Source organism: Neodiprion lecontei, chromosome 1, assembly GCF_021901455.1.
Source record: "Neodiprion lecontei isolate iyNeoLeco1 chromosome 1, iyNeoLeco1.1, whole genome shotgun sequence".
Taxonomy (NCBI): Eukaryota; Metazoa; Arthropoda; class Insecta; order Hymenoptera; family Diprionidae; genus Neodiprion; species Neodiprion lecontei.
The window spans coordinates 31,085,569-31,111,339 of NC_060260.1; the positions used below are offsets into that span (position 1 = coordinate 31,085,569).

Sequence of the window (25,771 nt, forward strand, 5' to 3'; positions counted from 1 at the left end):
AGAAGTCACCAGAACGTTCGTAAGCGCGCGCGAAACTGGACGCATTTTGTCGGCGGGCCTGATTTTTTACGATTCAATTGCTTTGATAATTCTCCGAATCGTATCAAGTTAAATCGGCGCAGCAGTTAAAGAGTGAGTTTGCTTATTAACTCGATATACCAGATACTTTACGCGAAGTCCGACATAATTTTTGCTTTGTTAAACAAATGACTTTCGCTATTTCGTGCTCGTTGTTGTTTTTGTTTTTACTGATGTTCAATAACAGTTGACAAACATGTAATCAGTGCAGTGATCAGTGATACTATTTTAAATTATTATTAACGCCTATCCCGTTTACTTATTGTAAAATTGTCTTTTAACATATTTTCCGTATTATGTTGTTATACGATCAGAATGTAAACGCCAAGTTAGATTCATCCGCGAATATTACAAATGTTAATACATTGTTCAGTTTTATTTCATTCCTTCTCTGTGTGCCTTCCCTTACAACACATTGTTTTGCGTGAAAAAGTAACTTTCAGTGAAATAGTGAAAGTGATAATGCTGACAGTTTTCGCGATGTATGCACGAGTACATGAACTTGTACTAGTTGAAAATCGGAGCTTGACAGGTCAACCTTGTTCTATCCTGCAGGAGCTGGTTGATGGGTAAGCCTTGCATGTACTCCATTTTTTTACGTCCATTTCTGCATTATATCCAGATTTACCCAACTCATGAAATTTTTGGATATTGGCAAACCAGTCGTTTTAGTGTTGTTTTATAATCTTCAGCTTTTGTGGCCAGGTCAGCAATGCAGGAAAAAATACCATCACGTGTATTACTTATTTTCGTGATGAGCAATAAATACATATGATGCACAAGTCATTTTCACCTATCATTATTTTTACAAAAGAATGAAAATGCGTATATAGCCATCGTGGCTTCTCAATCGAAATTAACACTAAATTGTGATACTTAAAAGCTTTTCCTTTATTCGAATAGTTAAAAGCCCTTTGATCCTGTGTCCTTTTCGCGTGGATTCAATGCCGTGTGGTTCTGAGGACGGTGAATAACTTGAGCGATTAACTTCTCATAAACGTTTTCGAATGCCCATTTCTCGAAGACGACGCAGGGCAAACAGTTGTGATCGCATATCACTTGTAACAAAGACGTGCTTCTCACAAATTGATGGAGTGAAGAAAAATGCATTGCGATTAGGGTTGAACTATAGATGGAGATTGAATTGATAGCACAAAATATATTTATTAAAACAATGAGTCGTGAAACAATAACTAAGATAGGAAAATGAAACAAAGAAAATATGTGTCGTTAACACGTGTAGATATTATGGCATTCTTTCCAGAACACTATAGGAAAGTACTATATCCACTCTGATGTGTAGTAGAAAGTCTGTTACAATATATGATCACACACCCATACATACGCACTATAGATATACATTACGGTGGTTCTTATTTGGGGGGTGGAAAAATTTTCATTGGGACGCCTCCCAAATCTTTTCTAAATTATTCAAAAAAAAAACAATGTGTGTAAAGTTTCAAGCCTCTAAGTCAACTGGAACACATATCAGTAAGCTCTGAAAGTTTTAAATATAAAATACATGTAGTTTTTATGACCAGATATTTCGTTTTCCTGAATTTGGTATAAATTGAGGGATCGATTTGAAACTTGGCAGTTGTCGCTTACAATGATAGGAACAAACCCTGAAAATTGAAAAATTTTATTATTATTGTTCCCTTATATGTCAGCTTAATAAAAGATGCTATTAAGCCGTACGTCATACAAAGTGAAGTTACTGCTTATAAAAACTACATGTAGTTTACATTTATAACTTAAACTCGGGGCTCACCAGCACGTATTCCAGTTGATGGAGAGGCTTGAAACTTTACATCGATTTTTTTTTTTGAATGATTTGCAACAGATCGGGGGGGGGGGGGGGGCGTCGCAATGAAAATTTGTACAACGCCCAAATACGGACCACCCTAATACATATACAAAGTAAAAAGAAAAATGACTCACAAAGATAGGTTGTATCGTTTTATCTGTATAAGTTTTGAGAGAATAAATTGGCTGTTTGTAGTATGTCTATCTCGAGTTGATCTGCCGGTTCATAATCGAAAATGGTTTTGTCATACAGAAATTTGAGCATCATGACTATCATCATCAATTCTCTGCAAGGTTTCCGTACCAGTTTATGAACTGTTTCAACCATGTAGGTCAGTTTATTCAATGTTTTCAGTGAGTAGGTATCAGTCCTTATCTGTTCGCCAAAGTCGTGTGGTTTTAACCTGGCGAGTTAATGCTTGGTCCTGGAAGTCAAATCAATGAAGTTTTCACATGTACGCAATACAACAAGTAAAGAAATGTTTTGGAACAAGAATGATAGAATTAGCAGTATGTATTCTCATACAACATACTACATGGATTAGATAGGATTTGGTTAAGGGCTAACAGATGGGCATTCATATAGTTAATTCAAAGTAAATTGTTACCCTGAAGCTAGGTACGTGTTCAATCGTGGGCCAACTTTTTGCACAGCGTAGACATTCACAATTGAATTTCCACTCTTTGAAACGTTCTTGTATCAGTTTTTTCGGAATTGCTGTGTAAGGTAACATAAAGTAGTTGTCAAATATCTGAAATGAAACATTAGATGTCTATATTTTATATTTATTTGACTAATTTTCTGTCATGTATTATCAATAGCATCAGTCTATGCAAACTAAAATATGAGTCATCATACGGGTGTTGGAACCGCTAATAATACATCTGTAGGCAATATCATTGGGGATAGATGGATATATAGCAAGCACTCCACATGGTATTGGTGGAGATCCAAAAGTGAAATACAAGATTTGCTATGGAATTTTTTATATGAAGGTCAGGTTAAAAAATAGAGCCTCGTTTAAAAACACAAATTTTCAATTATCCCCTATCTGAGATATTATTCAAGTGTCTATTTCCAAAGTACCCATTTTCTGGAATCTGATAAAATTTCAAATAAACTAGTAAAATATAATCAAATTTTTGAGCCCTCGTTGCGTCCTCCAGACCTCAAATTCTTGTTCCATACTCTTAGAGCTACCATATATCCTGCATTCTCTTCTTATCACCACCTCACTACCTTATTCCAAACCAAATTAGCAGAATGCTCCCTTTACTGCTGAACGGTAACTCTATCCGATCTCTTGCCTTTTTCCTCCTACGAAGAATTCCTCTTCCACATCATCTTATTGTACTCTAGATCCTTCATAATAAATGCTAGATTGGGTGTGGAATAGGGGGATAGGTACTTGGATAAATATGTTTTACCTGTGTTTTGATCAATTGTCATCAATTCTTGTTTCAATAAATGTATCTTTTTGCCTTTTTGCGTGGCCATTATTGCCATTCTCATGGTTAGGAAAATATCTTCATTGAGTTCAAAACAAAGCAAGAATCCCATAACTGTGCATTCGACCTCATGGTAATTATCCCAGGCTTTGTCTTTACAAGTTTCTGAGCAGTATGCTACATTGACGCAGCTTTTGCATGGAATCATAGCATAGGATGGTTGCCAACAATTTGAACAGTGTGTATAGATGTTCTGGAACAGCAGTCTTTTGCAAAATGGTTTTTCTACTAGTAAAACTTCCCCAGGCTTAATTTTTTGATTAGCAATCAGATGCCGGCCATACTTCTGTGAATATGCAATTTCAACTGCGTCAGAAGCACAGGGAATTTTCAGGTTTGGCACAAGTATCTTCGGAGATGGTAATAGTTCTGATTGTGCTTTAGGTTTAGCAACTGTGCAAGGGCTGGACATCAATTGTTTCAACTCAATTTTACTTCTGTTGATTTCATTTCTACTCATACCGGTTTTATTAAGTCAAACCATAGCTTCCAAGAATGATAGATCTGCGCCAGGTCGACTCAAAGCCTTCAAACACATTGCCTGTCGTTTGTACAGCTTTGATTTCAGCTTGTCCCCTTATTATGTGGACTACTAAATGACAAACACGTGGATGAGACGTGTTCAGTTAGGGCTGGTAAAAAATAAAAACGAAAAACTTATAGTTTTTGCTCGATTTCGTGAATACACGAGCCACGCCATATTTCGTTAACAGAAATACCTGTTGATTGTTTGTAGTTCGAAAGTTTTTTTTTCGGCCACATTGATTTACCACTTTTTTTATAAAATGAATGATTTCGATTCAAAATTCAACTTCAATTAATACTGAACCTTAATGCGAAAAATAAAGCGTCACCAATAAAGGGTCGCTAATTGACCGCCTCAATCTGATCTCGTGATAACTTATTTTTCTCGGCGTAAACCACGCGCAAGTTGATACAATAAAATATATATGCCTAGGGGAGGTTATAGATTTGCTAAAATATGCTGATAATATAATACACAAAGTCTTACGTTTAGTATCTTCTGGATCTCGTTGAAATACTCTTTGAGATAACAGATTTACACGGATAAGTGCCTGGTGCGAACGAAAGACAAAATTGTCGGGTGATTCTAAATGCAGTATTCGCGGTTGGATTTGAGACGCGGCGTCGATTGGTTTCGACGTATGCATATCGGTAATTCCCGTCGATTTGAATTTTTCAATTAGACCAGTACAATGACGTTATCGTAGCTGTCTAATCTCTCGGCGCATTGGTAACTTTTTTTATTTATTTATTTTTTTTTTTTGTTATTGAAACATCGCGGAAAAGGCCAATCTAATGTCAATCATGGTAAATAAATGAATCTTCAATATTTAGATTAGTCGCAAGCAAGCACTCGAAATTGGGCAAATTAAACGGCCTCACATTGTGTTCAGAATTAATAATGGGTGCTTTCCATTTACTGACTCAAATCGACTTGTGTCGCTATTTCTGGTGTAACCGGCCAATCTGGGTAAAGGAATACACCAGAAATAGCGACACAAGTCGACTTGAGTCTGTAAATGGAAAGCACTCCATGTTGTTATTGAAACAGTCAATCTGTCATATCCCACTCTGCAACGTACATTATCGTGCGTGCTTCCCATGAAAACGCTTTGACTTGTATCTCATGAATGGTGGTATCATTTTGATTCGGCTGTAACCGATAAAAAATGCTCATGATCATTTACACCCTTTTTTTGAAATATACATAGCTAATCAGAAACAACAAATTCTGTTGGGTTTTGCTGAATGATTTCAGCACAGATCTCCTCGAAATAAGCTACACACTTCTGTACCTTTTGCAATTAGATGAGTGTGCTATGTAATTAGTTCAATGCAGCCATAATCAAATCTAATGTAACAGGGATTAATAGCAAAAGTTAGTTTATTGTTAGTGTCAAACATCATTTATTGAAACAAAAGAAAAAACTTCATTTTCCTACTACTGCTATGAACATACTTATTTGCTTAAAGAATATACGCATAAAAGTAAATAATCAAACAAGTGAATTCTAAGCCACTTTTCATACACTTTACTTATATAGACACCCTGACAAGTTGAGTATTCAGTCGGAAAAAATAAATGCAGTGTACATAGTTAGAGATCGATAATAGGACAAACGTTGTTTTTCTGTTTAAAATTTATCGATTGGTTCGTAGTGAAATATTACATCACTCCACTCGTAGTATTCTTTCAACATCGATATTGCCATCATCAATTCGATACATGGTTTCTGTACATTTTCAAACAGTAGATTAATCATTTTCAGTAATTCGTTCAATATATTTGGCAAGTATCGTATGTTGTCATCGAACATCAAGTTGCATACTTTGTATCTATATATAATCTGGTCCAATTGCTTCTTACTATCTTCAGACATTTCTTGTTTCTGAAATACACATAAGAGACAACTGAACGTTCTGGTTAGATCGAGGAAAAGAATCTGTTAGTAATAATCAAAGAGGCACGATATATTCTTACCCTGTAGCTGGGTAGACTGTGCATTGTGGGCCAATTATTTGCACAAGGCAAACAATCACAATTAAAGTGCCAACGATTTAAGTATCTCTGTCTGATGCATTTTTCCATCACATTGAAGCGTGGGCCATAGTTGTCAAATACCTGAAATTAAAACGAAAAACGGATCATTATTTAGGTTTGACAATTTATGATTCAGTAACAGCTGTTGGCAAATTTCTGCTTTAACTTAAATTCTGTTTGTCTATGTACTATGTTCCTACTTGAGCAAGCATATAAATGAGTACGTAATTCTATTTATGTAAAATATAGTTAGTGGTAATAATGTGAAGATAGGAAGAACCTATGAGCTGTAAATAAGATGTAGGTATATCAAGTTTCAGTTTTGTGGTTGTGTGAGTATACACACTAGATATTATGCATTCGTTTCCTCAAACTTGTGTGTTTATTTTTGCTAATAAAAACAAGAAAGATAGTGATATGTGTTAGGATTCAAGAAACATTGTCAACTTACCTGTTCGCCCTGCTCAATTGGATAGACAGCATATACAGCCATGCAGTCTGCATACCATTGCTTTATCGTGTTAGCATCACAGGAATGATTAATAAGATTAGAAACAGCCATAACTGCATCCCCAAGACTCTGACCCTCTGGACCATGCGATGGTCCAAACTAAAAAATTATCGTATTAGGTATATTTTTGAAAGTGAATAAATGCATCACAGAAATTTATTGCACAGTTATGATAACAGTTCAAGTTAACACGATTTTGCAGTAAAATTATTTCACAAGAAAACTTTGATCTTCAATTGGCAAACTCAAACTGTACGCTTATTGACTTTCACATCACGGGTGACAGCCATCGTGCTTTTTTTTTATTCTTGAAATTATCATTATTTTGGTAAAAATATCAAGAATAAGTGGTCAAAAATTGGCACCATGGATATTGTACTATCCCCCTACTCTCCGCACAAGGCTAAACACTTATTCAAGGGGGAATTAAGTCTCTTAAATGCTGAACCTAAATATATACATATACTGAAATTTGAATTGTATTTGATTTAGTACATACGCTCTGTCTATTGCTGAATAAAGTATGTATATTCTTCAAAATCAGCTTTCCGACAAACATAACATCTTGATTTTTTGCCAATGTATGCAATGAAAGCTTTTTTCCAAACATTCGACTTTCAGTTGCAAGCATGCAGACTGTTATCGCTGTCCACAAAGGTCTAAATATCAAATTTACCGCAGAGCATTTATCAATGTTATCTGTTAGACTGTAGATGCTGCGGTATTTGTCACTATAGAACTTCCCATCGTCCCCATATCCTTTAGTGCATGGATCTGAAAAATTGAATAAGAATTTGCAGTTGTTGGAGACTTTATGATGACATATTATATTAATAAAAACTTTAAAATCAAATATAAATTTATAGCATACTTTTAGTAAGAGAAGTACGATTAAAATTTATATTGATATTGATAATTTTTCAAATTTCAGCGTTAGTCGTCATTTTAATAATACCTGTGCTATCATCAATGGTTTTCAGTTCCTGTTTCAATGCATCGAGTTTAGTTCCCTTTTCTGTTGCTGTTATAGCCATCCTCAGGCTTAGCCAAAGTATGTTATTGAATCCGTGACCTAGCAACAGTCCCACAACGGAGCATTCCACCTCATGATAATCATCCCAAGCTTTATTTTTACATTTTTCTGAACAATATGCCACGTTGATGCAATATTGACACGGGATCATAGTCCATGAAACTTGCAAACAATATGAGCAGTGTGTATAAACATTTTTCAGATTTAGTCTGGAACAGTATGGTTTTTCGAGAATGAGTACCTCTCCCGGTTTAATTTTGCGTGTAGCAACAAGGTGTCTTCCGAATTTCTTTGAATACTTAATTGTTACTCCATCAGAGGCAGAAGGAATGGTTGGATTTGAGGCGAGTATTGTGGGTGGGAGATGTTGTAGTGCATATGCAGGTGATTTTGAAATCAATCGAACTGAGCTCAACTGCAGCAGCTTGTTTTTAGATTCATCTTTTTGCAGATCCATTTTTTCAAGTGAGTTGACAGTCTCCTGAAATGATGTATCTCTGCCAAATCTACCCAGTGCCACAAAAGACAATTTCTTTCGTTTATATAATTTTATTTTCAATCTGTCTGGATATTTTAGGTTTAAGGCTCTGTCGATATCTTTTACACAGTCAGTAAATTTTCCCAATCGGAACAAAGCTGCAGATCGATTAGCATATGCTATAGCTAATTCTTCAGAAGATTCCGGCGCGCAGACAATGCTTTCAGTGTATTGTTTCACAGCTGTATAATATTGACAACTTAAAAAGCTCTCGTTTCCATTGTTGCGTAATGTTATCGAGCGGTCCAAATTTTTTTGCTGACATGTAGTGTCCAAGACAGTAATGTGATGCTCGATCACTGTTTTCAAAGCAACTTCAAAACGCTCATTTTCAGTTTTGAGCATCCTAAACTTCGAAACCAAAGGGTCACGTATAAGTTCCCTGATAAAGTTGATCTTAGGGAAATCTAAATATTCGGTCATCTATAAAGAAAAGGTTCGATATAAATCAGCCCAGTAAATAAAATGAAAATGATTTGTTTTCCAAGCTTTCGAAACAAAATAACTTGATAATGAAGTATTTCAGGAAGTATTCATCTTCAATTCGCACGTTTCATAACATGTATGCTGAATAGTTGTATACATAAAAATTTCCATAGCTAAAAAAGAACCGATCGCAGACACGGCAAACACGTGCTTCCTGAATTAAAAAATCTGTCTTACCTTGTAATTGCCTGCGAATTTACAATTTCATCGAGTTAATGATATTGTAATAAGTTGTGCGTAATATTGTATTGAGACGCCCAATTTTTCAACGTTGTTTCGTCCAGAGGTCGAATCACGATGCAACTGTAAATTTAATCAGAAACAATGGCTTACTAACGGTGGTGTTGTGAAGCGTAGTTACGGTAAATTTTTCGGTTAGATGTGTGGATAACGCGGGGAATTACCAAATTGCGTCTGTCTTTATAGTCACGTAAAAACCTGCGTATGTCGCGTTCCGAAAGCTCTCTGCCGAAAGAAGCTGTACCGATGAATGGATCCTGTATCATAGACTACTTTCCACCGAGGTCACAAATCGTGTCAGATTCGGGCTGGCTCGTCTGTTTCCACCGGATCTACGGCTCGGATGAGGATAGAGCGAAGTTCGATCTCGTTGGCAGGGCTGAAGTAACCCACTCGACTCTTGTTCCCACTGATCGCGTTTTTGACTCTACCCAGCAATTGTTCAAGGTAGAGTTTGGGTGCAAAGTTGGCGTTTCCACCTGGCAGCGCTCAACGCAGCCACCCCAACCCTACTCGTGGCAACGTAGCCTGTGCGTTCGGTACTTATATCTGATTCGTCGATTACCTCGAAACGCGACGCACCTTCTAGTCTAGTCAAGATAGGTTTTCACTTTGCGTTAATTCCGTTTTCTTTTTTTTTTTTTTGGTTCAATCGTAGGTAGGGTCACTCAATCCAAACGTCCTCAATCTCTCCTCAATCCAAAAGTCGACCAAATCGGCCCCTTGCTATCGCCGCCATCTTGAATTTTATGAAAAATGGTTTTTCTTGAATAACTCGGCCATTTTCAATTTTAACGAAAAATGGTAAAGATAAAAGTTGTAGGAAATATTTCCTACAACTTTGGTTCCTGCGTTTTTTTTCAAACAATGGATATTTTTCGAATTAAATCTGAGAATAGCGGCGAAGTAAAACTATTGTATTATCTTGTTTAAATTGAATTTCCTACAACTTTCGTCTTTACCATTTTTCGTTAAAATTGAAAATGGCTGAGATATTGAAGAAAATTTCATAAAATTCAAGATGGTGGCGATAGCAAGGGGCCGATTTGGTCGACTTTTGGTTTGAGGACTCCCAGTGACCCCCCCAATGATTGAACCAAAAAAAAAACGAAATTAATGCAAAGTGAGGTCGATTTTTTGCCTATCTTGACTAGACTATTCTATCTCCTCGCAACGCCTTTCTTGGCTCTCTTTTCTCTTCTCAGAGGCACTCAAGACAGAACTTTAGTCAAAGATTGTCGTAAGCACGGGCGGCTAAGTTCGGAATGCACCGGAAGTGTAGTTTGATGTTTGGCTTGGAAGCTTTAGCTAATTGAATAATTGTTAGAATATTCTTTACCGAATGAATATAATGTCCTATTTAATCAATTGGCATAAAATATAAGTTACTGAATTAAATGCTTCGTTCTGGCTGTATATTTTCTTTACTGGTCTGATATAGCTGGAAATTGATTATCGACTATGGTTTCTTGAATGGGAGAGTTGTAACGCAGTGGCCAGGGGGCAAAAATTCGTGCTCTAGCGTTTGCATCTTTCTCGGACAATTTCTTTCCCTTCGTATTTCATATTACTTCATGATCATTACACATGATTTTCATACCATCCTTTAGGCATTTCAGATTATTTGAAACGAATATTATGACAAACTTGCGAGTCTTACCATTATAATGTTTTTGTGACTATCTTTTGGCTTTCCTTCCAACATATTTACGTTATTGATATTTCGAGCATTGGTGATTTTTCTTATGTGCACTGGTTGCACTCAACGTGTATTTTCTTCTTGTTTCACCAATGTTAGAAAAAGTGAAAATTACACTCATTACTTTGTAATTCACATAAAGTTTAGAATTGGAAAATGGAAAGGTTGGAATGATGTACTTTATAATCGTTCAACTTTATTTTTTAAATTATTTGAAAATTAGTAACATATAATACTGTAATAACGTCATAAAGGTAAAACATATTTTTTTAGAAACATTTTTCAATGGATATAACAATTAATTTAAATCTACACGCACAACATATTGTTCAAGCACCCAGGATTGTTATACACAATATCCGACTCATATTTGTATGAAACAGAATAGAGATTCGTATAAAAACTATTTGATCTCGTCAGTTTTTTTTTCCACAATTACTGTTACTGCATTCTAATCTACTTAATGATTAATGCGTGAATAATTTAAGTACGTACATCGTAAATTCGTTGTTCATTGTTCTGTACACGGTTGAATCAGTATCAGAAGCGTGCTGCTTGCTAGCAGTTGAGGTTTAGGCGTTGAATTATTTACCATAAAAAATATAAATGTAACATACATCATTGTTTGAAAAAGTGATCAATGCTGTACACCCCAATGCCAGTATTCAAATATTGAGGCACGCATTGTTTCATTCTTCAAACTGCAGGTTTTTTCACAGAAAAATGTCAGAGACCCTTATTTTTCTTCTAATAGTAATCAGGCTTTCTTCTGTAAAACAATCGAAAATCACGTGTAAATTTTGAATTCAATTCAAACATCTGAAATGTTTGAATCGATGTTTGTATTACCGGGTATGGTTTGTCTGGTACATCGAATCTGTTTCCTTGTAAGGCATAAACACGTTTTACTGTCTCCACGACGTTATTAATTTCAATACACGGTCTTTCAACAAGGTCAAACAGTAATTCGATCATCTTTACCAAATTCTGCAGCATATTTGGATCGTTCTCAATTTTACCATCATATGCAAGCTCGATATATCTGTGGTGTTTTTGCAGGATCTTATTGAGCCGGTTCTTGTTGTGTTGCGTCAAACTTTGTTTCTGAAATATTAATGAAATGTCACATAAAGCCAAGGTAACTTCCACAATAGGTAAAATTCAGATCAAAGTTAATGCTGAATTGAAGAAAGGGTGAACTTACTTGAAACCATATACAGTTCGCTCTGCCAATAGTGCCGCTTCCCCTATTATGTGCTTGAACGGTTCCCCCACCCATGGTCAAGTTCTATGGTTCTTTCAGTAGTGCCACGTGCTAGGTGCATTGTGTTATTGTTTTCGTCATCGAGTCGCGTCGAAAGTGGGGGTACTGCTTAGCTCGAAAAGTTATTCCCATAGACACCCATCCCCAGCACTATTGAAAGAGCGGACTGTATCCTGAATGTCATAATTCATACGAATGCAAAATTCGAATTTACCTGGTAACTAGGTAATTGGTCATACAAGGGCCATTCTTCTCTGCAAGGTCTGCATTCGCAATCGAAGTAAAATTGCTTCCGAAGTTTCTCCTGCCTCTCGTTCTTCACCGTCAAAGCATAGTGTAGCCCATAGTTGTCAAATATCTAGAACAGACATTCGTTGGTATCATAATTTCTAGCGTATTCTTACAGAATATCTATTTGTAACATGTATAATCCCATTAGAGACTAGGGTTAGTAAATTGATAATTATAATTATGATTTGATTACCTGTTCACCTTCTGCAATGGGATACAGAGCATATAAAACAATATGCTTCGGGCGAGATTGTCTTGTAACATTTGGATCACAACTATGATTGATGAGACTATAAAACGGCATTGCTGCAGCGCCACGTTCATAGTCTTCTAGACCGCGAAGCTCCCCAAACTATAAGAAATTGATATAATTTTTACAGAAGCACTCCTAACAATTTCTACACGCATGACTTTTGACTGTAACGAGCAGAGATTAGTTGATATTACATATTATAGAAAGGATTGACATCAAGGTGATTTCAAATTTTAATATGCTAAAATGACGGTAGAAAAATGATAACTTTGTCATCATTTGATATAATCATACCGAATGAATATTACTGGGGATTATTTGGAGATGTTTTAATATCAGCCCACCAATGAATCTGACTTTGGGATTTTCGGCCAGTGAATCGGTATCTAGCATCTTTGGCAGTTCCTTGCCAAATAGGTCGCTCTCGCGACTTAGTACGTATGTTATACATGCAGCATTAAATGCCCTGCCAAAAAGATCTTGTACCGATCGTTTATCAGTATTTGTTACCAGACTGTAAAGGCTACTATACTGATCACTGTGAAACTTCCCATCCTCAGAATACCCTCTCGTACGTGGATCTGAAAATTCATATGATCATCAACATCTATTCAAGCTATCAAATGAATTAATCAGCATATTATTTTTTGTAAGTTTTTCCAACGTACCTTCGCTATGATCAATTTTGGCGAGTTTTATTTTTAATTCCTTCCAGTTCTTTGTTTTTTCTGTTGCCACGATAGCTAGTCGCATGCCGAACAAGCCCTGCATGTGTAATTGCAAATTTAGCAACGACCCTACAACTCCACATTCCACATCATGATATTCATTCCATGCTTGATCTTTACATGTTTCCGAACAATACATAGCGTAGACACAATATTTGCATGGATGCATGGCCCACGATACTTGCAAACAATTCGAGCAATGTGTGTAAACGTTTTCAGGCATGAGGATTGAACAGAACGGTTTTTCTACGGCTAGAATTTCGCCAGGTTTTATTTTACGAGTAGCAACAAGATGTCTACCAAGCTCTTTTGAATACTTTATCGCCAGCGCGTCTGACGCGCAAGGAACTTCTTTATTCAGACTTATTATTTCTGGCAATTGATATTCTATTGGTGTGGCTGGAAGCTCTACAAACGCACACGGGGCTGAAATAAAGGTTTTAAGCTGATTCTTCAATTTTTTAATTTTTTCTTCGCTCAAAGACATTTTGTCAAGCCAATTTAGAGCTTCTTTGAATGACAATTCCGCGTCAGGTCTGCCCAATGCTGTTAAACATAAACCCTTCCGTTCAAATAGTTTAGTTTTTAACTTATCGGGATAGTTTAAACTCAGAGCTCGGTCAATGTCGCCTATGGATTCTTCATACTTTTCCATTCTGAACTGTGCTGCTGATCTATTGGCATATGCTAACGCTAGTTCCTCAGAAGATTCTATGGCATAGGCAATGCTTTCGCTATATTTTTCGACCGCTTTATAATCCCATCCTCCAATGAATACTCTGTTTCCTTGTTCTCGCAGTTTTGTCGATTCCTCAGAATTTTTATACTTTGATTCATAGTCAGGCAGAACGTCGTATTTGCTCAACACTTTTAGGGCGAATGTCATCCTTTCTTCGTCAGTTTCAAGTTTGGAAAATCTGTTGACAAGTTCATGATTCTCTTTGGTAGCCAGTATTCTTCGATTTAAGGTACTCAATAGCTCCTCCATCTGAAATATTGCAATTCGAGATCAATAATGATTAGTAAAAGGCTTCAGTATTGTATCTGTTTAATTTATAACGTGCAAATGCAATTTCTTAATACTGTCAATTGAAAATTGTGAAGAATGTGAAGCGTGAGAATATTTTTGTAAATTAAAGATTGAGAAATTAATGACGAATTAGTACTTTTCACCGTGTATCACTTGCGCGTTGGATGTGATTGATGTTCTGTGTAATCTTATACTCAACGTTCTAATTTTTAAACAAAGGTTCTAGTTTGAAAAGAATAAGAAAGCAATGACAACTAAGTCAATTAATACGGTTGGATGAAGACTTACGACTGTCACAGTTTGGACGGTAATTAACTATCGTTTCAAACTTTTAAGCTTATCGTAAACTCATTAAAGTAAACGATAAAACAGATTCGCCGAATTATGAAATATGTATATCCAAATACACTGGGTAACCTAATACGTGTTATTCTTTTTTTAATTCGGCGCCCATTATTCGGCGTTGAATGAAGCGGCAATATAAAGATATTTTAAGCACCGTGCCGACTTCTAGCGCTTTGATTTCAAAGTTATTTGGTTGTTCTACTCGTTCATTGTCCCGGTATTTTAACAATCAGTACCGGGAATTTCCTTTCACGCACATTTTCTGATAGAGATAAAGCAAAAACGATTTCATTTGTTACTTCCGTTGGATGAGCTGGATCTGATCAATCGTGCGCGTGTGTCAACAGAAAAGTATCCGTTGGTGTTAAGGTTGTGAGCCACGTGATATCGATGTTTGGTGTCGATAGTAAGACGCGCGTAAATTTTGTAAATTTGGAATGAAAATGTGCGACCGTTCTAACTTTGAAATTCCAAAAATTATTTCGAAATGTCACCGATGTTTTCTTTTTTCTCTCATTATGCATATAAATGTAGGAATTATTGATTCATAAATATAATTCTATCCGCGAAGGTCTGTGATCTGATATATATGCATAGGTATAATACAAATCCCATTCTCCTTGATACAAGTAAAGTACATTTTTCATAATAGCTACGCGCAAACGCACGCGCTTGTGCAATGCCGATGGATGTAATCAATTTTTCACTCATCCGCCCAACTCTAAGAGAGTAATTTGTCATCTGAAATTTATAGTCAGATTCCCTATTTCTTGCCAGTACAAATTGATTCAAAACGACAAAGATGTCGATGTACACAACTCCGATATTGTACCTGAATATGGGTGGAGAAATGCTGTACGTGTTGCAGCAAAGATTAAATGCTCAAGGAATTGATTTCAACAAAAGCATACAAGGCCAGTCAGTCATTACAGTAAAGAATAATGCTGGCACGAGCACCTATACGTTATGCACATTCGACAAAATATACATTTGACCACACGTCCAATAGTGTTGCACATTTTATTTCACTCACGAGTTGTAATTACAAATGGGCTATTTGTTTATTGAGGAATTATATTTTATAGTCTTGGATGACGTAACAGCTGCATTATTAAATCCAAAAATATTAACAACTGTATTCAAGCCATCCGAGCCTACAAGTGTTTCTTGCATTCGCTCCACTTTGGAATGTGTAGCTTTGTCATCAATTATGAGACTCGACAAAGCAAGTATGGATAAATTGTTTGATCTAATGATTATGTTGACCAAGTATCAACTCACCATGAGCACAGGACCAAGAGAAGTGATTCTTCTGATACTCAATCACATTGATGCTATGCGAGAGATTGCGGTGGATAAGAATGCTCACGAATGCATAAATTTAGTGCATCATATGGTCGTTAATGTAAGAGGTTGAATGTTACAATTTCTTACGGGAATTTCAAAAACACTTACAAAAGTCGTAAATTCATCTTACAGTTATATGGTAACATGACCATGGGCCAAGTTTGGCAAACACGAAAAGACTGTTTGAAGGTCCTCGATGATTATCATGTCAGAGTTTCAGTTCTATTAAGATTGGGTCTTCAGAATAATGACGCAACCTTCAACAGAACTTCTGTACAGTACAACGAGAATTACATAAAGTATCAAGATATGCTTGAAGGCGTTAAGCTGAATGACACAGATTGCGAAAATTGTGCTATTGGCTCTTTTGCCTTGTTTGGAAATCGTGATACTATACTTGGAAAAAATGTGTACGTAAATTATGTTTGAGTTTATTTTTGATAGACGATTGGATTCGTTGTTTCGCGCCACCAATTTTATCGCTGACAATGAATTAAGCATTTTAAGCATAAAGGAAAACGTTCCCTGGTATTATAAAATTTTCAGATATTCTCCTTCATACGGACAAACGCAATATATTGCAAAGAATGAGCAACACTCACCTAAAAATCTAGGAATCAGAAGGGAATTAAAGATGCTCGAGGCCCAATTGGGGGTCAAGGAAGAAGAACCCGTGAAAACATTTCATCTAAACTTATTTACAGAGGATATTTCTAGCGACGATAATACTGAGAATACTGATAATATGCAGTCCGAACATACAGATAAAGTTAGTAGCTTGGTTACAGAAGAGCTTAAATCAAATAAGGAATACAAAAACACATTAGAAAACATATACGCAGACTTTGATGTAAGTGAACAGCAAACCAGCATCAATTTACTAGAATTGCTCGATAAAATTGAATCAAGTTCATCGATCCTAACGACGACTGTGACTTGAAATCAATAAATTTTCAATAATAACCTACAGGCAGTTTAAAATGTGAGCACTAAACTGTAAGTGTACACATATTTTTTTGTAGAGTATAAGGCGTGCACGCTTCTTGAGTACCAACTTATTTCATGTTAATACTAATATACCAGCAAAGACTGGATTTCGGACACTAATTAGATCATAATATAAATTTAAGGAAAATGGTGATATTGAATGGCTGCATTAAAATTGAAATTAATAATTGTAGCCAAGAAATTTAATCCTTATCCTGTAGAACGTTAGAAATCTATACTATGTCTTATTATTATATACATTTTTCTGTAGCACTTGACCTAGATTTATTTAAATTAAATAAAGATTTAAAAATTTTATTTCCTAGGTGTAGTTTCACTATGGGCGGATGTATACAGGATCCGTTTACGATCGTTTCGTACAGAAATTGTGAAGTGATATTCCTATTTTCAATCATTAGTTGAATCTTGGGGTACTTCACTACATTAATGATATATGTTTGGGCATTGACACGTACTCCCTTATCTTAGCTACTGGTAACCGATTTTATCTTACAGATCCAATGATTTATTCTATTCTTTGGTCATATCTAAGATATATTTCAATCCTGTTTTTCCGACAATGCTAAGGGTATTCATAACAGCTTCTTGATACTTGTTGAAAGGAACAATTTTTGCTGCCGGGGGTTTCAAATTCTTTGAAATAAGTAATTGTGCTAATTCATCGTACATTTCTCTGCGCTCTTTCGAATCAGTGTTGGAATTTGTCCATGCTGTTGCCCAGAACCCCTTCACAGTTATATTCTAGAAAATAAATGATTATGAATTATAAGGTAACGAGCAATCTAACACATTGTCTGCAAAATCTTCTGTAACTTTAAAAATCTGGAAGTCTGTTACCTTAAAAATTAGCGCAGAAGTGGGTACAGTAACCGGCTCTCTAGACATGCCACCGTAAGTAACCATAGTACCATTTTTGTTCAAATGCCTCAATAGTTCCAACGCGCTTTTTCCGCCTATACAATTGAGAGCTAGTTTCGGTCTTGGTAATTCATTTTTGAATATCGAAGTTGTCCTTATTTCTTCTTCGGTCAGTACCTCTGTTGCCCCTAAATTTATCAGTTCATCCTGAAAAGTATGAGTAGTTTATTAATATTTGAAAATAATGAATCAATAAGTGGGAAAATAAGATGGTAATTTCTGTGATGAAGTAAGAGTATGTGCGTTGAGCACATACTTTTAACTTTGATATCGTTGGCCTGTCGCGAACGACGCTGACGCACTTGAATCCCCAAACCTTGCAGAGCTGTATAACATTTTGTCCTACGGCCGAATTGCCACCGTTTTGAAGAACCGAATCACCCGGTTTCAGGCACTCAAAATCCTTGAGCATTCTATAGGCGGTACATGGGTTAACATTTAGCATACTTGCTTCCAGATTTCCCAATTCCTTTGGAATCTGTAAATAAACAAATCGTTGATTACTGCCGTAACAAAGTCCATGCGTTACCTTTGATCTGTGTAAGTCTGAGAAGACCTGCGTTCAATTTCTATTCGTATGTTAGATAACGAAATGCCTTTAATAATTCCTGCGCGTCATAGACGGCATGTGTTCTCCATGTGCCGATGTGTCCGCTGTTGGGTACAACTTTGTCTCCGAGTTGCAAGTTTTTCACCCCAGCTCCGACTTGTAATATTTCACCAACACCTTCGTTACCAGGTATCGCCGGTAATGGCGGTTTACTCGCATATTTGCCCTGGATCGTGTTTATATCAGCTGGATTGACAGGCGATAGAATCCACTTTACGGTGACCTGAGAACACAATAATTTAGGCAATAGTTGTGAGTTATCATCCGTGAATCGATCACCGGTTTTTTACTTGCCTGATTGTCGTTTGGCTTGGCCAGTTTCTCTGTATTGATAGAAAGAACCTTGACGGGTTCTCCATACTCTTGATATCGCAAATATTTCGTTAATATTTCACTGGAACAAGCGCTCATTAAACGGGTCGTGACAAAATCCACATTCAACAGAGTTCGCGATGCTGTCGCGAAGTATTTCCTAACCTGTAACGAGGCCATGATGCGAATGCGGCTCTTCGAATATCGAGCAATGTACTATCAAATTATTATCGATCTCGTGGTCAGCGTGTTTTATCGAATTCTCAATAACATTTTACTACGTACGCTATCAAATATTGCGCAAGATTGAAAGAAAAATGTTATCACTATCGGGCCGCAATTTTATCGCGCAAATCACGGGGCCAAAATATACGTAGACATTGAACAGCCTCGCAGATGCGAAGCGAAACGTCGACATGACGACTAATCGACTTCTGTCAAAAGTTTGCCAAAATTCGTTCGTTACCGCTTAAACTTTAAACTTTAAAGTACTTCAAGAGAGTCATATCTGATTTTAAAGGCAATTTTTTAACATACTACATTCATTCGATATTCGCTTAATTTGCGACAATGTTCGGACGAGGCTGACGTTAGTAACGTTAACGTAACGCAACATCAATGAAAAAATCATTATTGTGCAATTTCGTAATAAATCTCGACGGTATACGAGGGATTAATGCGGTTTAATAAATATACGGCCGGTGAATAATTACCTAACATTTATTATAACATTTTATTTGATTTTCATTATTGATTTTTTTCTTTTAATACAGGTTATTACATAATAACACATTGTATTTTCTAAATTCTTACGTTTTATTAATTAAAATTAAACTACTAAAAATAGACTTGATAAAATCAACTGCTTAAGTCATTTTAGTGACTGGGATCACTGACCAATTTGTTGGATTACTCTGTCGTACGATTTCCCAGCCCTAATTTTCTAACAAGCGCATTTTCAGAAATAAAAAGCTACGTATTCTAGCCGCTAACTTTATTACTACGATTTTATAGTTAGTTTTTACGCTTATATGTAATTATTTTCTACTTAACGTAATGCATCAATTGTGTTCGGAGCAAGGGAATACGGCTGTTCGATAATGTAGCTGGATCTGGGAGGAGGGGTTTAGTCGCAAAAAAAAACATCTTTTTTTCCGCACAGTCTAGACATGAAGCGAGAATGGTGGATTAAAAAATAGGAACTGCAAAATAGTAACCCATCGTATTATCTGCACGTGTGGATTACTTTTATGTAGTAATTACTGTTTCAGTGAGTAAAATTTGTTTTACCACCGAACTGGTTTTAACAGGAGTCGTAAACTACAGGAGTCATTTTAGAAACAAATTGATATAAATATGGTTAATAATCGTGCGTACTTTTCAGCAAAACACTGTTAATTTTTTTTTTCTATTCGTTAGCCTTAATACACAGTAAAATTTTTATTTTTATCTTTTACCGTATGCTTTGTAAAGTCTTAATTACGCGATTGGATAGACAAGAGCCTGTGTGAATAATAAAGATGTATAAAAACGCAGAAGAAATAAGCGTTGAGTAAAAATCCTCTCTTCACATTTCTTAAATTGAATCGAGTTTGGCACAAAATCAAAAATTTGACGATAGTTCAGACGCAACTTACGCTGTAGAATAATTCAGCGTCTGTCAACTCTGTGGAATTGCAATGAGGAATATAATTACAAAGGAAAGCATAGATTTTTTTTTAAATATTCTGTTATTTGCTATTGCGACGCGTGATGATGAGTGACGGTCTGATCTCTGCTCCGCATGTTGGATCCAATAACTTCTACATAGTATTGAACTTTAATTTTGAATACAGTGGATTTTTTTTACCTAAACCCTAGGTCATTTTTAACATTCTCTATAAACAGACTACAAATTCTTATTCAATAATAATTGTATTTGATATAGGTAGTATAATATATTATGATTATATTATATTTATATAATATATGTTATTCATTCATATAATTGGAAATTATTGCCAACATTTTGTGTATGTACGTAACATACGTTGTACATTCCATCTACCCATAGCACAACTACAGGTTATTTCAACAGTCACCACTGGAATCCAAGAAAAGCCCGTGAAAATATTTAACCGTGAAAACAAAAAACGGCGTTAATGAAAGATTATTGTAAGAATTTACAAAAGTTTAATTCGTAAAAATCAAAGAGAATACTTTATTTCCAATTAATTTCTCGTCTCTTTCTGCGGTGACTTTTGAATTAGCCAACATAACGAGTAGTTGTTCAAAAATTGACGTTTTGGTGGCAGCTAATCTTTATTTTATACCGTTGTGTTATCTTAGCTCGAGCTCTCTTTCGAGATTTCGTACGAGAAAATTTCACAACCGGATTACTTCATTACGTGACTCTCTATTCACACGGGGTAATAATGACGAGTGTAAGTTTCTTTAATGGTTAAAAACCACTTTTTTCGACCCAATCACTTTTTGCGTCCGCTATATACGAATATAGGCATGTTTGAACACTCAGAGGGCAAGTCTTTGCGCCAATTGATCTTGTAGTTCGGATATAATACCTGCGCCCCGAACGGATATTTAGGAAAGTGTTATAAATAATCCTTTGATATGTGCGACTTTACGTCGGGCGCCTTATCGAAATGTTTTTTTTTTTTTTTTCATTTATTTTACATATTTTTTTAATTCTATTAATTTTCGGCGCAACGTGCCCAATATAATCAGCGTTAGCGAACGAACGCCTTGCTATGTGTGTAAGTACGAACAAAGTTCACACGTATTGATTTCCAAGAAAACGAAAAAGAAGAAGATAAAGTTGAAGCAGCTTGTAGGCTTGTTGCATTTTTATGTATCGAAGGGTTATTTTTATTTCAAATTTTACTGGGTCCAAGGCTAATAATAATTACCACATTGATTAGTGTATGGCTCGAGATATTTAACAATGTGCATACGTATGCGGTGAACAATTAGTAACAGACGAATGTTTCGTGAATGTGCGAATTCTGTTGAACACTGTCATTATTCCCGGTATCAAAAAAATGTTATTTTTTAGCGGTTCGATTATTAACAAACAGCATTTTCGCTATACTTCCATACATGATGTAACGAACTAGAAAGTAAATGCATCTATAGCAGTAAAAAAAGGATACGGTAGTTTTTTTTTGTTTTTGTTTTATTTGATATAGAAAAATTGCCTACGTCCATGTAAATTTGCGCATTCATTTTTGATATCGTGATTAATAATAACTCGAGATCGGTTTGTATATTACATATAGCAGACTTATATATATATATATATATGCATATGTGAGAAGAACCTAAAATAACAAATTGTTTTTTCTTTTGATTTTTGCTTATTATCGTGACATAACGTATATATTAGGTATGTGGACTTGATGAATCAAGGATGATTAACATATATGTGTATCAGGTTGGCCACAAATTTCCAAGCTTTCCAGGATCCAAGACCCAGCTTACCCTGACATTTTCCCCAGTTCTAGTAAGTTACTATAAAAACTTAAAATCGTTCAGCTTATTAACTGTATATTCGGTACAAATTCAATTTGAATTGAAAAAAAATTGTCTAATTCCCGTGATAGGAAACTGATATTTTCAGTTTTTTTCCACAAGCAAAATAAAAATTTCCTGAAAATTCCCGGTTTTCCGTGACATCTTAAAACTTTCCGGATACAGATTTTCCAAGTTTTCCAGATGTGTGGCCACCCTGGTATATGTACACCAATTAGTCGTAACTACATTATTTTCATACGATACATAATTCAAGTTAATTGTATTCGTTCAGATTTATTATTTTACAGAAATTTTCAAAAATTATAATTATAATTCATTTTTGCATGTAGGGTATATATGTATATCAACGTTTAATGTAATGACTCTGTTTACACATATGTATGTATATATATTATTATTATTATTTTGATTTCATCAGTTTTTTCTCTTTACAATAATGAATTGTAAACTTGTCCGTGCGAATTTCGGAGTTTTTAATTTTTTTTTTTTTTTCTTTTCAAATTTCAATGCACAACTTTCAATCTATTTATATGCTCGTGTTTGCAGTGTTATAGGTATATTACAATACATACCGACGTTTGTCACGCTGAAGCGAACTAGACGTTTTTCAATTTTTATTTCGTTAGATATTTTTTCGATGATTTATTAGTAATAATTGATCTTTTAGGATATAACTGATAGATTGTAAATTATTTAAACGAAACTCAATCTCGGGCATTTAGTGTATTTACATCTGGTGTGTAACGATCATTGTGCTGTTATAGCCTTATTTATTCCGTTGCGATTTTGTTACAACTATAATATCCCACAAATTTGCCAATATTAACGTATACGTATTATATATCATGTAATATATTACCTACATGTGAATATGTATGATTATATATTTAAGAACGAATCAACTCGGCAAGTTACTTTTCTGCTTGCTGTTTCTACACGAACATGCTATATACTTCAAATACTGTCAAGTATTACACGGAATTACATACGTAAATTGATTCGGCCCTGTAAAAGGATGCGTATACGTATTACCGTGGATTATAGATTTTTGTATTCACTGCGTACCATGAAACTGTTTATCGGATAATTATCAAATGAATTTAACTTCAATATTTATTAATTTACAAACGCAGAAGGTTTTTTTCTTCCCTCAATCAGTGAATTTCATTTAATCAGGGTTACAAACGTTTCGTACCCGTCTCGTTTTGCGAAAAGAAGGAAAATAATTGGTAATATGATAGTTTGAATAATTATTAAATTCAACAACACTGTCTGGCGATGAAATTACTGCAAGATGGAAATTTTTTTTCTGTACTCGTACCGCAGCAGGTGCGGAAGATGGGAAAATTGACACGTTTACACATCGGTTGTACATTATTACGAGTGAAGTTCGAGGGATACTCGTAGAAATTTGATTAAAAATTTTATTTACAACGAGACTCTTACACCGCACGATCGATCCACAACAAAAGCACGATATGTTCCATGTTTTGAAATTTACATAATTTTTTTTTTTTTTCACCCTTTGTAGAGTAGTAATTTACTATTTTTGTAATCGTGTGAATTTACCGATCAATTTCCGAACTCCCGAATTGCTGACGTTATTTCAAATACCGTTTGGTGAATTCCAATATTCGTACATGCGTAGTAAACAACACGATTATAACAGATCCGTACCGCGATTCGATTTTATCGCATCCGCTTGCACAACTCGTAAGTCGCAAGTAATCATTAACGTGTCGACAATTATCTATCACATGGATACGATTAGTTGATTCTAATACTCTACTATAATCTGTCTAACTAACGACGTAACTCAAATTCACTGTAACTCGACACACGACGGGTTTAACTGTTTTTGGCCGCTTCTATCAATTATTCATATACATACATAGATATGCCTGTGTAATATTCATGTATGTATATTTATTCTTATTTTGATTCACTTATATATTACGTATAGCAAACCCGGTCGTTGATTACAATCTTTCATCGATCCCCCCTCTCGCGTTATGCATCGTTATCGAAATCGGTCCAACACACGGACAAGGCGACACAGTCAAGACGCAACGAATATTGGCAGTGATTTTCCGAAATGCGTCACGGATTTTCTGCACTCGTTACATTACTCTACCTTTGTTACGGAGATTCTCGGTCTATCTCGCAGAAAACATCCCCAAATACCGACTGCGTTTCTCATTTTGTACATAGATGAATTGAAATGCACGCGAGATGGGAGAAATTCTTGATTTTTCATTCACCCGCGTGGTTTTAATTACAGTTACGTGCACATTCGTAGGTACTGTTATACTATCGTTTTTACCACAGCCCGTAGGCCATGATTCGCGAACTATACGTTTAATTTGTACCTGCAGGGGCGACGGCTACTTAATTTCTTCTCTGAGCAGAGCCTCCTCGGTCTCCTTCCGCCTAGCCTTGGCCTCTTTCTTCGCCCTCTTTTTCTCCTCCTTCGCAATTTTCTTCGCCTCTTTTTGCCGCGCCTTTTCCGCCTTCTCCTCCTCCTTCTGCCGGGCCTTTTCCGCCTTTTCTCGCTCCTTTTCCCGTTCCTTTTCCTTCTTGGTTTTTTGAACCTCCTGGGCAACCGTCATCGGCGTTTTTGGCATGGTCGGTGACTTCTTTACCGATTTTGTTGACGATCTTGTCGATCCCGATGGCGTCACTTCGCGTGGCGTTATCACCGGTGTTCCAACATTTGTCGCGTTTCGTGGCGACGGCGAAGCTTCCAGCTGCGTCACTATCTTCTGGGCGCACCTGAGATTCGCAATGAAAATATTGCAAGGAGTGATTCGTTTAGTTTGGAGGATCGACGAAACGAGGGTAAAGAACGGATTCGGATCAATCGAGTATGTTAGAATTTTTTTGTGTACAATACGTAGAACGCAATGGCTCACCGTATTCTGGTGGACGCTTTTCCAGCACGATAGTCTCTCTGAAATTCCTTTATCGGGGGCAACCGGCGTTCTCGATTTTCCCTTATTATTTCCTCCTCCTCGGGGACCTGCTGTATAGGGTCTTGATATTCCTGTGAAAACGGAAATAACGAGGAACAAGGTTAAAGTCCCGTCTAATTACCGAGGGCAACGCGATGCCTTGTTTCTCGTATTATATACACTGCGGATATACAGTCTCTTTTTGTAAACTGCGAGTAATTATTATAAGCGCTTATATAACGATTAAAATTTGAAATTATGATAGATTTCGTTCAACGTTTCACGTGAAACGCGTTAACGACTCTTCGTCAACTTCTGTTGATACAGTTTCGCAGAGTTGACTAATTGTAGAAGTTTTTCCTTTTCTTTTTTCTACTCATCGTAAATTTGGAATCACTCTCATCAATCTCTGTTACGTGCCAACTGTTGGAATCTTTGGAACTAGCAAAACCGGACTGATGTAGGTATATGGGAAACTGGTATTTAATTGAAAACAAGCATCATGCTTCCTCAACCATGTATATGTACGAGTATAACTTTGCGGAATGTTCAGCGAGACGAAATGCCAGTTCGCGAAATAACTCGAGCTTTGGATGACTGCACAAACAACCCGGACACAGTTGTTTCATTCCGTCTCTGTATCCGTCACGGCTGGAATCAATCGTCTTTGTCGTTTCTCTGAGATGAAGTAAAATCCCCTTTCCTAGGATGTCGGAA

General features: G+C 36.0%; 6 protein-coding genes and 1 long non-coding RNA gene across 11 annotated transcripts in view; 2 read left to right on the forward strand and 5 right to left on the reverse strand.

Annotated features, from left to right (window-relative positions):
• Window positions 1-515: 515 nt before the first annotated feature.
• Window positions 516-25,771, forward strand: part of LOC124296636 (inactive pancreatic lipase-related protein 1) — a 45,694-nt gene continuing 20,438 nt past the window's right edge. The window contains exon 1 of the mRNA XM_046746760.1: window positions 516-647. Within this exon, the coding sequence (XP_046602716.1) occupies window positions 644-647 (4 nt within the window). The 5' untranslated portion in view covers window positions 516-643. The remainder of the gene's footprint in view (window positions 648-25,771) is intronic.
• On the reverse strand, window positions 3,861-5,073 carry LOC124296644. Its single transcript, XR_006906423.1, has 3 exons — window positions 4,406-5,073; window positions 4,113-4,165; window positions 3,861-4,025 (listed from the first exon to the last, which is right to left on the reverse strand). It is a non-coding gene; the product is annotated as an uncharacterized LOC124296644 (long non-coding RNA).
• On the reverse strand, window positions 5,235-9,497 carry LOC107222043 (SET and MYND domain-containing protein 4). 3 transcript variants are annotated; one of them, XM_046746704.1, is made up of 7 exons: window positions 8,966-9,497; window positions 8,705-8,830; window positions 7,426-8,464; window positions 6,970-7,244; window positions 6,411-6,569; window positions 5,900-6,040; window positions 5,235-5,807 (listed from the first exon to the last, which is right to left on the reverse strand). In XM_046746704.1, the coding sequence occupies exons 3-7, from the start codon at window positions 8,462-8,464 to the stop codon at window positions 5,553-5,555; spliced, it is 1,869 nt and encodes a 622-aa protein (XP_046602660.1). In that variant the 5' UTR covers window positions 8,705-8,830; window positions 8,966-9,497; the 3' UTR covers window positions 5,235-5,552. The 3 variants fall into 3 exon arrangements, with proteins under 3 accessions (XP_046602660.1, XP_015516738.1, XP_046602665.1); XM_015661252.2 differs by having other exon boundaries at window positions 8,932-9,497; XM_046746709.1 differs by lacking the exons at window positions 8,705-8,830; window positions 8,966-9,497 and having other exon boundaries at window positions 5,244-5,807; window positions 7,426-7,665; window positions 7,745-7,870.
• Window positions 10,660-14,687, reverse strand: LOC107222005 (SET and MYND domain-containing protein 4). 3 transcript variants are annotated; one of them, XM_015661197.2, is made up of 7 exons: window positions 14,321-14,686; window positions 12,943-13,990; window positions 12,569-12,855; window positions 12,215-12,373; window positions 11,945-12,088; window positions 11,316-11,570; window positions 10,660-11,235 (listed from the first exon to the last, which is right to left on the reverse strand). In XM_015661197.2, exons 2-7 carry the CDS (start codon window positions 13,988-13,990, stop codon window positions 11,224-11,226), a joined length of 1,905 nt encoding a protein of 634 aa, XP_015516683.1. In that variant the 5' UTR covers window positions 14,321-14,686; the 3' UTR covers window positions 10,660-11,223. The 3 variants fall into 3 exon arrangements, with proteins under 3 accessions (XP_015516683.1, XP_046602644.1, XP_046602649.1); XM_046746688.1 differs by lacking the exon at window positions 14,321-14,686 and adding an exon at window positions 14,169-14,252; XM_046746693.1 differs by lacking the exons at window positions 10,660-11,235; window positions 11,316-11,570 and adding an exon at window positions 11,671-11,880 and having other exon boundaries at window positions 14,321-14,687.
• On the forward strand, window positions 15,095-16,904 carry LOC107222014 (protein OSCP1-like). Its single transcript, XM_015661209.2, has 4 exons — window positions 15,095-15,291; window positions 15,463-15,782; window positions 15,857-16,134; window positions 16,271-16,904. Exons 1-4 carry the CDS (start codon window positions 15,180-15,182, stop codon window positions 16,662-16,664), a joined length of 1,104 nt encoding a protein of 367 aa, XP_015516695.1. The 5' UTR covers window positions 15,095-15,179; the 3' UTR covers window positions 16,665-16,904.
• LOC107222002 (enoyl-[acyl-carrier-protein] reductase, mitochondrial) lies at window positions 16,897-18,936 on the reverse strand. Its single transcript, XM_015661195.2, has 5 exons — window positions 18,555-18,936; window positions 18,247-18,483; window positions 17,907-18,128; window positions 17,570-17,797; window positions 16,897-17,473 (listed from the first exon to the last, which is right to left on the reverse strand). The coding sequence occupies exons 1-5, from the start codon at window positions 18,750-18,752 to the stop codon at window positions 17,243-17,245; spliced, it is 1,116 nt and encodes a 371-aa protein (XP_015516681.2). The 5' UTR covers window positions 18,753-18,936; the 3' UTR covers window positions 16,897-17,242.
• LOC107222041 (genetic suppressor element 1) overlaps window positions 21,191-25,771 on the reverse strand; it is a 40,098-nt gene continuing 35,517 nt past the window's right edge. Inside the window, exons 8-9 of the mRNA XM_015661248.2 lie at window positions 25,016-25,146; window positions 21,191-24,875 (exon numbers count right to left, since the gene is read on the reverse strand). Coding sequence (XP_015516734.1) covers window positions 24,488-24,875; window positions 25,016-25,146 — 519 coding nt within the window. The 3' untranslated portion in view covers window positions 21,191-24,487. The remainder of the gene's footprint in view (window positions 24,876-25,015; window positions 25,147-25,771) is intronic.

Excerpts from the sequence above, each read along its gene's own strand:
- LOC107222002 (XM_015661195.2), bottom strand. The coding sequence starts at position 18,752 with ATGGCCTCGTTACAGGTTAGGAAATACTTCGCGACAGCATCGCGAACT. Across the intron at positions 18,484-18,554 it reads CCAAGCCAAACGACAATCAG|GTCACCGTAAAGTGGATTCT; the intron begins GCAAGTAAAAAA and ends TTGTGTTCTCAG. Across the intron at positions 17,474-17,569 it reads CTTCTGCGCTAATTTTTAAG|AATATAACTGTGAAGGGGTT; the intron begins GTAACAGACTTC and ends TTTATTTTCTAG.
- LOC107222014 (XM_015661209.2), top strand. The coding sequence starts at position 15,180 with ATGTCGATGTACACAACTCCGATATTGTACCTGAATATGGGTGGAGAA. Across the intron at positions 15,783-15,856 it reads TGCATCATATGGTCGTTAAT|TTATATGGTAACATGACCAT; the intron begins GTAAGAGGTTGA and ends TTCATCTTACAG. Across the intron at positions 16,135-16,270 it reads ACTATACTTGGAAAAAATGT|ATATTCTCCTTCATACGGAC; the intron begins GTACGTAAATTA and ends TAAAATTTTCAG.
- LOC107222043 (XM_046746704.1), bottom strand. The coding sequence starts at position 8,464 with ATGACCGAATATTTAGATTTCCCTAAGATCAACTTTATCAGGGAACTT. Across the intron at positions 7,245-7,425 it reads AACCATTGATGATAGCACAG|ATCCATGCACTAAAGGATAT; the intron begins GTATTATTAAAA and ends TCAATTTTTCAG. Across the intron at positions 6,570-6,969 it reads TATTCAGCAATAGACAGAGC|TTTGGACCATCGCATGGTCC; the intron begins GTATGTACTAAA and ends ATAATTTTTTAG.
- LOC107222005 (XM_015661197.2), bottom strand. The coding sequence starts at position 13,990 with ATGGAGGAGCTATTGAGTACCTTAAATCGAAGAATACTGGCTACCAAA. Across the intron at positions 12,856-12,942 it reads CAAAATTGATCATAGCGAAG|ATCCACGTACGAGAGGGTAT; the intron begins GTACGTTGGAAA and ends ATGAATTTTCAG. Across the intron at positions 12,089-12,214 it reads CCATTGCAGAAGGTGAACAG|ATATTTGACAACTATGGGCT; the intron begins GTAATCAAATCA and ends TGTCTGTTCTAG.